This window comes from Manis javanica, chromosome 12 (genome assembly GCF_040802235.1).
Source record: "Manis javanica isolate MJ-LG chromosome 12, MJ_LKY, whole genome shotgun sequence".
NCBI lineage: Eukaryota > Metazoa > Chordata > Mammalia > Pholidota > Manidae > Manis > Manis javanica.
Window position 1 is genome coordinate 47,511,480 of NC_133167.1, and position 13,772 is coordinate 47,525,251.

At 36.9% G+C, this 13,772-nt stretch overlaps 1 protein-coding gene across 6 annotated transcripts in view; it reads right to left on the bottom strand.

The window, feature by feature from the left end:
• The window catches only part of PLCL1 (phospholipase C like 1 (inactive)), a 346,962-nt gene that overhangs the window by 25,671 nt on the left and 307,519 nt on the right, over window positions 1-13,772 (bottom strand). For 3 of the 6 annotated variants that reach the window (XM_073218568.1, XM_073218569.1, XM_073218570.1), the window contains 3 exons: window positions 10,431-10,506; window positions 9,899-10,033; window positions 8,220-8,329 (listed from right to left, as the gene is read on the bottom strand). The exons of 1 other annotated variant lie outside the window; for it this stretch is intronic. In XM_073218568.1, the coding sequence (XP_073074669.1) occupies window positions 8,220-8,329; window positions 9,899-10,033; window positions 10,431-10,506 (321 nt within the window). The remainder of the gene's footprint in view (window positions 1-8,219; window positions 8,330-9,898; window positions 10,034-10,430; window positions 10,507-13,772) is intronic. 2 more of the 6 variants (XM_037000353.2, XM_037000352.2) reach the window with 1 other exon arrangement.

The following is a 13,772-nucleotide window of genomic DNA, read 5'->3' on the forward strand; positions in this document are numbered from 1 at the left end:
CTGGCTGCCAGTTTAAAATCAGACCCTCAGTTTTGGCATCATCACTATTTTGCCCTTCACAGTTACAGTCACTAAATATTTCTAGCATGACAAATACCACAACTACTTGCCAACACTCAAATATTATTTTTAAAACATTTAATAGGCCAATGCAGAATTTTACAGGTGAGCCCTAACATATCCTACTAATTCTTATGTCTTACCAGCATGGTTAATACTACAAATTCAACCAGTTGTAAGCAACATAAATTGGCTGTAGTAAACTTAAGAAAAAGGGCATTTATTGATAGACTTTGAAGAACTTGGAAAATCAATAGGAAAGCTGGAGAACAAAGCAGGAACTGAGTGTTTCAAATCAAATATGTACAAATGGCCAAAAAGCACATGAAAAGAAGCTTAACATCATTAGTCATTAGGAAAATGCAAACAAAACTACAGTGATATTCCACTTCACACCCATTAAGATGGTTACTATAAAAAAAAGTGCCAGTGAGGATGTGGAGTAATTGGAACTCTTGTGCACTGTTGGAGGGAATGTAAAATGGTATACCTAACATGGAAAACAGAATGGTGGCACCTCAAAGGTGTAACACATGGAACTACCACATGGTCCAACAATTCCACTTCCAGGTCTATAATACCCAAAGGATCACACTCATGTTCATAACAGCATTACTCACAAAAGCTAAATATGTCAGTGTCCAAGTGTTCATCAACAGACAAATGGATAAGCAAAATGCAATATTTATACACAATGGAATGTCATTTATTCTTAAAAAGAAGGAGATTCTAACATATTACAATATGGATGAACCTTGAAGACATTATGCTAAGTGAAATAAGCCAGTCACAGAACATATACTGCATGATTCCTTCCACATACATGAGGCACCTAGTGTAGTCAAAAATCACAGAGACAGAAAGGAGAATGGCGACTGCCAGAGCCTAGGGAAGGAGGGGATGGGGAGTTACTTTTTACTGAGTATAGAGTTTCAGTTTTACAAGGCAAAAAGAGTCATGGAAATGGGTGGCAGTAATGATTGTACATTATGAATGTATTAATATCACTAAACTACACACTTATAAATGGTTAAGAGGGTAAACTTTATGTTATGGATGTTTTACCACAATAAAAAACACTATAACAAAATTCCCAGCAAGATGATAAATACAGACCATCTTACTTGGAAAGAGCAGTCAGGATGGGAGAAGACAGTAATGGGAAGAATTACAGTGGAAGACTGTGAAATAAGAAAAGAAACTGAGTATAATTAGGGTTGCATAGCACCATGGGTTAAAAAAATGTGGGGGAGCAAGACATAGAAGATATTTAAATAGAGAGATTTAAGGTATTGATGTTTAGTGACAAAGGATCAATGTATTTAAGCAGTAAAATATGATTAAGCCACAGAAAAAGATTGAACACAATATATAACTATAAAATGTGAAGCCTTTAGGACTCTAGCTATCATAAAGTCTGATTTCATTAGTAGGTGAGAAAAACTAGCCCCAGAGAAGATAATTTTGAACAATCATATTAGTTGCATATTCCTAGACTCATAGCCCAATTTCCTATAGATCTAGACTCTTAGATAATTTTAAGATAAAACAGATGGGAATTTGCAGACCAAGAATTTGTTATTTTGTACTTATTACTAGAGAGTATTTTCCTTAGACCTACTGGAATTAAAAGCTTTGTTTAAACTCTGAATGTTCAATTCTCAGGATTGGTGACTTAAAGTCTCTTCAACTTTGCATCTTGGAAGGTTCCTTTCTCTTCAGAAAGGAAGCCTGAATAATTTACCTATAAGAGGGACTTCATCTCTCATTCTGAACCATCTCAGGTTTGGTAGTCAAAGAAAGAAGATTCCACGATTCTGCTTTAACAGTGGTGAAGGACGGACTGAGGATCAGAGAGGCAGAACTGAGGAAGTGGAAGAGTGGGCTGAGGAAGGCATACGAAAAGTCTTTGCCAAGTTTTGATGGAGGTATGGCTCTTAAACTTCTATCTCATCACGATGTAGAGTCTGGCAATGTCTAGACTAATCGCCAGTGAACAGTGCCAAGAAAAGCTGGAGGAAGCTGGCTGGGTTCTCAGGGTGGGTTCAGGGTCTGGCCCTCTGCTTTGGTTTTTTTGTTATTTTGTTTTGCTTTCATAATCTCAGTGGTTCTGTCCAAGGGCTCAGTTGCATCCAATCACTTAGTGGTGATAAGGACCTGGGGAGCTGAATCATGCTAACCAAGCTCATAGGAGAGGGACTGATAAAAAGGAAGTGACTGACTCATTCAAAGAGAAATGTGACTGCCAGGCAGATGGGACTAGTTACGTCACTTGGTCAACCTATCTCCACTAGAAAAGTATACTTGGGGAGTCAAGTTAAAAATAGAGAGTTGCTTGGTGAATGTAACGTCAGAACAAGGATTGGTGGTCTTAAGCTATTCTCTCCCGACGTACCTCTCCACACACCACACTGTCAATGTGATTGAAATACTGACTACTGTTAGCTGGACAGGACATGCACTCACATGGATTAAGATAAATATAAAGCACTAAGTGCAATACTTCATACTCAGTTAACACAAGCCATCATTATTATGGTGCTATATTCTGACAATACAGCATAGTAGGCTGACAGCATGTGCTTTGGAGTTAGATCATTGCTCCATCACTCACTACTTACATGCCACTAGGAAGGTTACTCAACCTTTTGAACCTCAGCTCGCCTACCTGTAAAATGGATGCAATAACAGTAACTTCACAGAGCTACCCTTAAAATTACATAAGATGTTTGCGAAAATGATCACTGTAAGCAGTGAATGTTCATTATTAATAATAAAAATAACAAACATTAACATAGCACTTTTTATATGACAGAAACTGCTTTATGGATAATACCTCATTTAGTCTTCACTATGCCTATGAGGTGGGTAGAGTTGAGGAACCTGCCACTGGTAGATCATATTCACCAACACCTGTTCACCTTCCTTGACAAAGCATACACTTGCTTCACTCCACCAGTCAGATGTGAGCATTTGGCTTGCTTCAGCCACTCAAAATTGAATAGAAGGAACATGTGATATTTCTTGGCAGCAACGTTTAAACCAATTTTTGCATCCCTACCTCTAAGATTGTGAAAATATGTATTGAGATACAGCCTAGTGCATTAGCCTGAGCTCCTCAGTGACCTCTGCTGACTCATGATGGACATACAGTGTGAGCAAGAAATAAGTCAAAGATCTTTGTTCCCACAGCACGACCTAGCATATCCCAACTGATTCTGAAGCATAGAGACAAAAGGAAAGATCCCCCAGGCTACATAGCTAGAAAGTGTCTGACTCCAGAGTTTGTACTCAATCATTTTGTTTTGTGGTTCTTAATAATTTACAGTAATACCAATATGAAGAATAGTTTATTATTAATGTATGGTTGTCATTGGGGGTCTGTTTCTAGACTTTAAAAAGCTGTTCTTTTCTGAATGAGTTGGCTCAGGAGGAAATCTAGGCTTTCTGCAGCTTCTACTGCAACAAAGCCAGAAGCTGCCAGACCATCGGTGGAGAAGTTCTCAACAGACAACATGGACGATACTGGACATGTTCGTTCCCTATAGAACCTCAGAGCAGCCCCAGTGGCACAGTCACTGTGGCTGCTAGAGAAGTCTGGTTTGATTCCCCCTGTAACACACACACTCATAGAATAATTTAAACAGTACTTCATAGAATAATCTAAACTATGGTCATTCAGTTGAAGGTGACTCCATTCTTACTGTTCTTACTGTCACTCAGTCTTTCAGAGATGCATGTCTCTCCTCCTACTTCTTTCCCCACTAGCCCATCATCTTGTTTCCCTTCTTCTGTCTGTCCATAATAAGCAAAGACTTCAGTGTTTGCAGGCTCTGCTAGGAAGCATACTGCGACACTGACACCCATTTAATTTCCCTTACATAGCAAAATTCCCCACAGATGTGAGGGCCTGAAATTTGGGAATTCAATGAGAGCATCTGCCTGGGTGCCAGGCAGCACCCAAGGAGAAGTGAGAAGCTTCAGCCTCTGCTCTTCCCAAAGAACATGAAAATGTTGTGAAGATAAAAACAGAAGGGCAAAGGCTTAAGCAGTGATATAAAGCCAGAAAGTTAGGTGGAAAAAGACATCTACTGAACATAAATCTATAAAAGAGACCCAGTATTTTTATGCAATACACTGAGATGTATTAAATTTTAACCTAGAAATGTATCTAGGGAAAGTATAAATACATACCAATTAATACAAGTGCTCATTGATGAAGTAATCATCTACTCATAATTTAATATGTGTTAGCCAGCTAGTAATCAATGAAATTCATGAAAAAATAAAAAGTCAATCACTTCTTAATCCTTTTACTTCTTTTGAAGTTCTAGTGATCACCTACTTCATAGATTTTTCCTTTATAATTAAATGTTTACTACTAATTACATGTCTTCAATATTATTATGTATCACCACTTGACACTTCTCCAGCCTGCTAAAACTGATTTTTTTCATCAAACTCTTAAAACTGTAAAGACAATAAAGTTTAGTACCTTAAAACAGCCAACAGGCCATGTTAGAAAAATATACATTGGGAAAGCTCGCTAAAATGCTACTCTCAGGTTCTTTCTAATTTCCGTTTCCTAAGTATGACCACCTTACAATGAAGTTCGTTTTGTACTTAAAGAGTCAAATCACTCTGGATGGAGTCCCAGCTTTTAAATGAATTCCTCTTCATAACACAATGTGTTTTATCAGTGATAAAGTGCAAACTCATGTCTCTCTTCCAACAGATCTCATGAGTGAAACACTTTCAAAATTAATAACGGCTTACTACAGTAGGTTGGCTGTGCAAGTAGTTGTAGTATCTCTTTCTGGAAAACTTAGAGAATAGGAAAGATTCCCATCCTAAGATTTTAATATTATGTTAATAACCAAACAAAATTCATTTCTGAAGGACAACATTGCAGGGGACAGAAGGAAGGAACTGTTAAGGTGTAAGGTGGGATGAGATGGAGCTATCTTGGTCTAATGATTATGCTGAGGAGATAGATACTGAAAACTGAGTCATTGAGATATGCATCATCATAGCATCCCAAATAAGCCCAGTAGCTATTTGAGGAGTTCGATTTTGTGTTCAGCAGTGAAAGAGAAAGAAAGGGATGGGAAGAAAATGACTGCTATAGTTGGCTATTGGCATATGGCAAAAGTGTGGGGTAATGTAAAAGATCTGCTAAGAAGTTCCTACTCTGGATCTGGGCATGGTGCTAAAATATAAATGAAAGAAAGACATGTGTGGGAGCTTCCAGAACCACCTTGATTTCAGCCTCTTTGCTGTATTCTAAATTGTCATCTCTGGCTTGGAATATTTGGATGCTTTAATTATAATTTATATTCATTACATTGTAGAGTTATTCATTTTTGTCTCTGCAAATTTGTCTCCCATTAATCTGGCATATATTAATATCAGATCAATGTATACCACACTGAAGAAAACATAAACTAAAGAATTTACTTTTTGGTCTCAGCTTAATTTGCTTTAAAACCAATGTCCCATTCTACCACTCTAGGCTGCCAACCCACCATATCCCTCAAGAAACACTCTTCATTTTTTCTAGCTTCTCCCTTACTTGTTGGAAATTACATTGAAATTAAATATTTTTAGCTACATGACCACATATATTCAACCAATGCTGGTCAATAGCCATTCCTTCCCCCTAGCTAGTGGGGAGTACTTGTATAAATTGTATATAAAGAAACCTTTTCAGTAGGCAATGCAGAACTTTATAGGTGAGCCCTGCCGTCCACCACTAATTCAGTTATTATGTCCTCCAGTGTGGTTATTACTAATTCAACCAGTTGTAAGCAAAATAAATTAACTTTAGTAAATGTAAGAAAAAGGACATTTATTGGAAGACTTTGTGAGGCTTGGAACATCAACAGAAAGGCTGGAGAACAAAGCCAGAACTGAGAGCTTCAGATCCAAGATGCGGGAAATAAAGGATGAGTCTGAGAGAGAAGGGTCTTCTCGGAGAGGCACCACTGCACTAACCAGTCTTCAAAAGAGCCCAGTCGCTTCTCCCTCAGGTTAAAACTCAAAAATCCAAGGAGGCCATGTGTTCAGCAATTGGGGAAAGAGCACCTGGTTAACAGGTCCACCAGACACAGTGAGGGAGAGAAAGGAAATATGAGAACTTTGGAAAAGTTCACCGTTCTTGTTTAGTGCTCAGGTTGAATACCAGCAGCCAGTACATGAGCTATAATAATAAAAGACTGATTCTATTTCAAAAGATCAGTCTTGGAGTGATTACTACAGCATTTACTCAGGCCCATCCCACAACAGGTTCCTGTCCACTAGGCCGAATAAACACAGAAACTTCAGAAAACAGTGAATGGGCTTAACTCACATGTTAACAAAGAAACAATCAAGTATATCTCAATTAAAAAATATATGAATGAATATTTTAGAATGAAAAGAAACAACAAAAACAAAAAACATATTCCGCCAATGGTCATCTTCACCTGGCAAAAGCAATAGCTTATATGTAGAAAAAGGAGATCAATATATATATATCAAGAGAGAGAGAGAGAGAGAACACATATACAGCTATCAGGCAGCGACCAGGCACTCTGCACAAGCCTGTGCCCTTGCCCCTGTACTAGGCTGCCTGGACTGTCACACAGATTGAGTTTTACAGCAAGTAGGAGGTCAGGGTAGTGGTTAGAAACCATGGGCGTGAGTTAAAAATCTCAGCTGGTTACCAGCTGAAGGCAAGAAACATAAACCTCCCTAAGCCTCGATTTCTTCACTGTGAAATGGGGAGGGTCATGTCAGTGTCAGCATGAGCTGTCACAGGGTCACAGTTGTGACAAAGAGGAAAGGGGAAATGTATACGAACTACTTAGTCCTAAGTGACTGTTAAATATACATGCTGAATAATCTCTGGCCAATAATCTGTCTGTCTCCTCTTGTAGACTAGTCCTAGAGGCTCAAATATTATTCTTTTGATGTTTGTGTCTCCAGCCCCTTTCTCAATGATTTGGTGCATTAAAAGTGCACATAAATATGCACTGAACAGGAAGCATTTGTATCAGGGTTGCACTCTAGTATAAAAAAAAAAGCTCCTCTTCACATTAATACTATAGATCCTCCCTGCCCATTAATCAAATGATGCCAATTTTCCTCCACCCTATCCCCAGACTGTTAAATCAGGAGGTCAGGGGCTGTACCTCTTTTGTTTTGCATACATCCCCAATGCCTAGCACAGAGGCCAGTACATAGTAGGAGCTTAAAAATATTTGTGAACTGAATTTTTAGGAAACATTTATGACACATGTGACAGTTCACCTAGCACTTTCACATAAACATGTGCAGTATCTCTGCAGAGCAGGTTAAAGACATGCTCTAGAGCCAGCTGCACCATTTCCTCACTGAATGGCCTTGGATAGTATACATAAGTTTCCAAAGCCTCAGTTCTCTCACCTGTAAAATGAGAATAATGTCAGTATTGAACGGTTGCGAGTATTAAAATGTTAATTTGTATAAACCTTATAAAACAGTACCTGGCACATAAGTATTCTTTAAATTCTTTAAACTGCAATTATGAATTTTGTTTGTGGCTATTATTCTCCTATCACACCATCAAGAACAAATTATTCCAATTGCCTAAATCATTTCTCCTTTCATATAAGAAAAGATGAGAAGTGGCATCTCTTCTTCAAAATCCTAAAATTAATTTTCAGCAAAACAAATCATAGTCTCAAGCAACTGACATCCAAAGCTATTTGCAAAATAAATGTATTTATAGAGACTGCTGTAAAATAATCCTAAATGGCTCCAGATATTCTATAGTTTATGGCTCTTCCAAATCACGTGTTGGATGCTTCTCCTGCAACATTTGGCATCATTCTTTCCACAAACGAGGTAGCAGCCACATTGGTTTAACCAAAGTGTCCATGTGAATAAAAATACATGTGCATAAACACCAAGCATGCCACCCTCTGCCTCCTCCACAAATCTCATTGCTGTGTTATGGCAAAAAGTGCATAAATCCCAGTATGCATCTCCCCATCACTTAGTGCATGAGCCTGGAGATTAGGCCTAAGATTTCTTAAGTATTTAAATCACTCTATTTAACCACTGATGCTTCTCTACATATTGGAGAAATGAAGAGGAGAAAAATGCAGGTGAAGGGAGCACCTGGGAATGTCATGTACCTTCAGCACTGTAATATTCCAAGCAAAGCTCTCAGTTGCCTTGTTGAGTTTTCTTCCTTTCAAGCCTTCTTTAGCCCCTAGATTATGAAGTTCCTCATGGAACTCCATCCCTTTGAGAAGAAAACATACAAGAATTCTTAGTGTAAATTTCAGAAAAATAGACATTTTATTATGAAAATATTATCAGTAAAAATATAATTTCCCATTCTGTCCATCTCTCATAATTTATAAATCCCAAAATTGAATTCTCCTTTTCATTCTGTTCATCCCCACCAAATGGCTATCCTTAGGGGCCAACTAACAATACTTAATGCTTTAGACCAAACTGCACTTCAAACAGTCAGGAACCGCAGATAAAGACATGAGAAATTAAGAAGCAAATTCTTCCAAGAGGTTACATGTATCCTGTTGGTTCTCTGCCTGGGTTTTATGTGAAAAACCAGAGCGTGTGACTAGTAACCATATGTTATGAATGCATATGTCTTACTTGTCCTTCTGAACCATCTATATGGCTTAATAGTAGGCCTTGGAGCCAACTTAGATGACAATGGGAATTAGGAAATGTTGAGTAAAAACTAAAAGATGATTTTAGGATAGCATTTCTGGAAACACCTAACACCTAAATGCTATAGATTTGGGAATGGCTTAAGTTTATTTTTAGCTCAACCATTTCTCAAAAAAGCATCACCATCATCCACTTCCTCAGTCTTTGTCTTAGCACCTCAAAGATGGGAATCACACTTTCTCCTGGACATCTCATTCCATCTTTGGAGAGCTATGACTGATATCAAGCCAAAGTTTCACTCTAGAACTTCCACTCCTTGGCACTAGTTAGACTCAGATCAACAAGGTATAATCTCTTTTTCATAATGCAGCCTTTAAATATTTGAAGAAAGATATTAAGTAAAGTCTACTAGAATCTTCTCTTCTCCAGATAAAACATTTTAACATGCTTCAGTTTACTAATAATGTCTCTTCTTGAAGGATGACATCCAGGCAGGGTTTCCAGGAGTTGAGCTTGTGGGGACCTGCCTCCAGGAATATCCTACTCAAAGTGGGCTTGAAGGAGCCCATACAAGGTAGGGATTTACTACCGCACTTCTTGTTCTAGTTACTCTGCTTTTATCAATGCAGCCTAAAACCTTGACTTTCCTAGTGCTAACGTCACAGACAGCACATGTTAAGAGAATCATGGGGCCCAGGCTTGTACTCTGGCTCTATCACCTACTATCTACATGAGCATGAACAAGTCCCTGAAACTCTCTGAAATTCAGTTTCCTCATTGATGAAATGATGATAACAAGAGTGTTTACCTCAAGGGACTCTAGTAAAAATTAAATAAATCAATACATATTAAGCTATCAAAAGAGTGCCTGGTACATAGGAGATTATATAAGAATGTGGTGTTATTATTTTTCTGCTTCCTATCAATTGAAACACTTAAGCTTACAGGTCAGAGAAGAGCACCATTTTGAAAATTTGGTCTGGGTTCAAAGGCCAGGCCTACCACATGTTGGTATAGCATTTTGGGTAATTCACTTAATCTCTCAGAGTCTCATATGCCTCATCTGTACATTGAGTATAATGATGATTACCGTGAAGAGTTGTTATGGAAACTAAGTAATATAGTATATGTGCTTAGTATTATCAAATGCAAATATATCAATTATCATGATTACCATCATCTTCATCATAAGCATTGTGTGCAGGGATCAAGTATAACATGAATCCAACAGAAATAAAAGTACAGGGTGTGGAAGAAGGTGAATGTAAACAAACAGAGGTGTGCCCTTGGAGATGAGATTCTTCCAATCCTTAAAGAAAGAACAAATCTAAAATGAGGACTCATACATGAGGCAAAGGCCTAGAAGATTAATAGGATTATGGTTCAAGTTGTACAAATGAAGTGATTTTTAAGGGGCAATGTATAGTAAAAGGTCTATAGGTTTCCAAACCACAAAAGTATATTCAGAACCCCTCACCTCTCTATATATCTAGACACTATCCCCCTATATACACACATACAACCCACCTACTATTACTTAGATTTTTTTCTGTACCAAAAAAAGACTTAAGTTTAACTCAAGGCATAAACTAAGGCAGAAAATATTTGAATTTTAAGAGTAAAAACAGAAACTTTAAAAATCTGCCAAGAATTATAATTATTTTTTTTAAACAAAATGGAGGTGAGAGGTGGTAGGGGTAGATTACCTGCTTTCTGACACTGCACAATCTTTTCCTGGACTGTATCTGCCATTTCTATGAGTAACCGGCTCTCTTGAATCATCTGTTACAAAATAAATATTAAAAAGATGGTTGTTAGAAATTCTTATACTAGATCTTTAGAAATATGACATACAGAGACCCATGTGACACTGGCAGTAATGGAGAACCATGGCCTTAACCACAAGAGATTGGAGAGAGAAGAATAATCTCTGTGCCCACCCTCATCCATTCTAACACTACACCTAATTATATATCATGCCAAATAAATAACTGTTGAATAAATGCATACACATTCTTTAAGTCCCAGATAACATTCATGAACACCCCTATTCTGCCCCCTCACCCCAAAAGTCACTACAACAAGACAACTGGTATTGCAACAATACCAATGAGACTCAGAATAGGGAATCACCTAGTGATAAGCTAAAGTACTACTGTACATCAGTGAAGTTGGTAGCTTGGGTTTGGGTGGCCCAAAGATGGCACAGGTCTAGTCCTCCCTCTAGAAGGGCTCTTGCTCCACTGACAAGAAGGAGAAGTGAGTCGGATTTCAGAGAAACCAATTCAACAAAGCTTGTAGGCAGTAACACTGAAATGGTTGTCCCTGCCCTCCACATTTGGGTAGAAAGCAAACATAAGAGGTAGTTAGTATATATTGAGTGAAGCAGGAGAAATAACTGTTGTGGAAATGAAGAAAAGAAAAGGCTGTATGTGAAGAAGGGGGATGATGATAATCAGTAAAGAAGTTGTGATTAGAAAGATAAGGGGTTGGGGCCCTTTAAAAGAAGTGATGAAAGAAAGGTAACTAATAGGCAAACCAAAATTTCTTGAGTTTCCAGCTATTCTTCTACCCTCAGTAAATGTTGTCCCACTGCATCTGGCTGCTGCACACTTTATCTCAATATTCTGGGCTCAATATGATGAAGGGAGTTCAAGGCAGAATCCACAGTGGACATAAAAGGTCTTAAGTAAGACATTTCTCATTACTAAGTGCTGTTGAACAGATTGTGGTCTTGTACGATCACTTCCAAATACAAAGTGGTTTATGACTACAAATTCTCAAATGGGAAAGAACATTAAATCAGAAATTTTTAGTGCCTCCATAGGAGTAAAATCATATCATTCATTCATTTAACAAATATCTATTGGGCAGCCACTATATATAAGCACTGTGATAAGTAAAATGGATATGATGCATCAATGGGCTCATAGTCTAACAGGGAAGTCTATTCAAATGAATGAAATATGGTAATTAATTCAACCAAAATTCAATTACTTGTATTTTTTTTTTCACCTAAAGCAATAGTTTAAAGTGACTTATGATGGGGTTAGGGGACAAATTGACTATCAAAAGCATAAAACTAAACACCTAAAGAGGTCTAGACTGAATCAAACTTTTTATTTAACTGAATTAAATTAACTCTACTCCAAAATTGTAATGCTTGTTAATAACAATTTATCAAAAGACTAACAGCCTCAGTTACTGCAGATTCCATGTGAATGAAACTCAGGCAGAGAGAGAATTCATATGAGGGTGAGCTGATTTAGTTTTTTCTAAGCTTAGCATCCATACCTGCAATATCAATTGAGTTTTTATAGCACTTCCAAAAGTTATCTGATGTTGCAATTAGTAAAGTAGCAGACAAAATGTTTTCATGAAATTCAAACAAGAGAAACATTCATAAAGAATGGACATATTCTGTGACTTTACCATGAGCAAAATAGTTAATACACCATACATTATTAGAATCATTTCATTTTAAGACTAAAAAAATCTTAGCTATCAAGTTCACCCCCTTAATTTTGTTAAAAAAAGGAAATAATTGTAGGATTTAAGATTCTCTCTAAAAAGTAGAACTAGTTAATGACTGTACTGGAGTTAAAATCCCAGTTTCCTGGTATCCACTTATTTTCATGAAAAAATAGCACCTATTTGGTTTTGTCTGGCCTGGTCATGCTCCATGAGAGAACACATGGCTTCACACACATGCAATCTTTTGAGCCTGAAATATAGGGTTCCAAAGTTTAAGGGCCCAGTACAGTAGGAAAAACATGTGGGCATGCCCCTAAATGATTTATTTCAACCAGATTCAAATACATCCTTTTTAGGCCACAAAACAAGTCTTAATAAATTTAGGAATATTGAAATCATACCAAGCATCTTTTCTAACCACAAGAATATGAAACTGGAAATCAATTATGGGAAACAAAAATTGGAAAAAATACAAACATGTGGAGGTTAAACAGTATGTTACTAAATAACTAACAGGTCAACAAAGAAATTAAGGAGGAAATCAAAAAGTGTTTGTAGAATAATGAAAATAGAAACACAACAATGCAAAATCTTTAGGATTCAGGAAAAGCAGTTCTAAGAGGCAAATTTATAGCATTACAGGCCTACATCAATAAACATGAAAAATCTTAAATAAACAATCTAATCCTACACCTAAAGGAACTAGTAAAGGAAGAACAAACTTAGTTTGCCCAAAAAAAAGGAAGAGCAGAGCAGAAATAGATGAAATGGAAACTAAAAAAACAATAGAAAGGATCAATGAAACTGAGCTTGTTCTTTGAAAAGACAAACAAAATTGACAAACCTTTAGCTAGACTCATCAAGAAAAAAGAAAAGAGGAGTCAAATAAATAAAATCAAAAGGAAAAAGGAGAAGTTACAACTGATACCACAGAAATACAAATAATTATATTTTGAATTTACAGATTCAATGCAATCAAAATACCAATGGCATTTTTCACTGAACTGTAGTAAATAATCCTAAAACTTATATGAAATCACAGGAAACCCCAACTAGCCCAAGTAATCTTGAGAGAGAAAGAAGAACAAAGCTTGGGGTACCCACTCCCTGATTTCAAACTACACTATAAAGTTACAGTAATCAAACAGTATGATACTAGCATAAGAACAGATACATAGACCAGTAGAAGAGAATAGAGAGCCCAGAATAAACCCCTTATATGGTCAATTAATACATGACAAAGGAGGCAAGAATATACAATGGGAAAAAGACAGTCTCTTCAATAAATGGTATGGTGAAAACTGGACAGCTATATGTAAAAGAATGAAACTGGATCACTCCCTCATACCATACATAAAAAATAAACTCTAAATGAATTAAAGACCTACATTTAAGACCAGAAACCATAAAATTCTTAGAAGAAAAGATAGGCAGTGAATTCTTAAATGTCAACTTTAGAAATTTTTTTCTGAATATGTCTCCCTAGACAAGGAAAATAAAAGCAAAAATAAACAAATAAGACTAAATCAAAACCAAAAAGGCTTCTGCATAGCAAGGAAACCATCAACAAAACA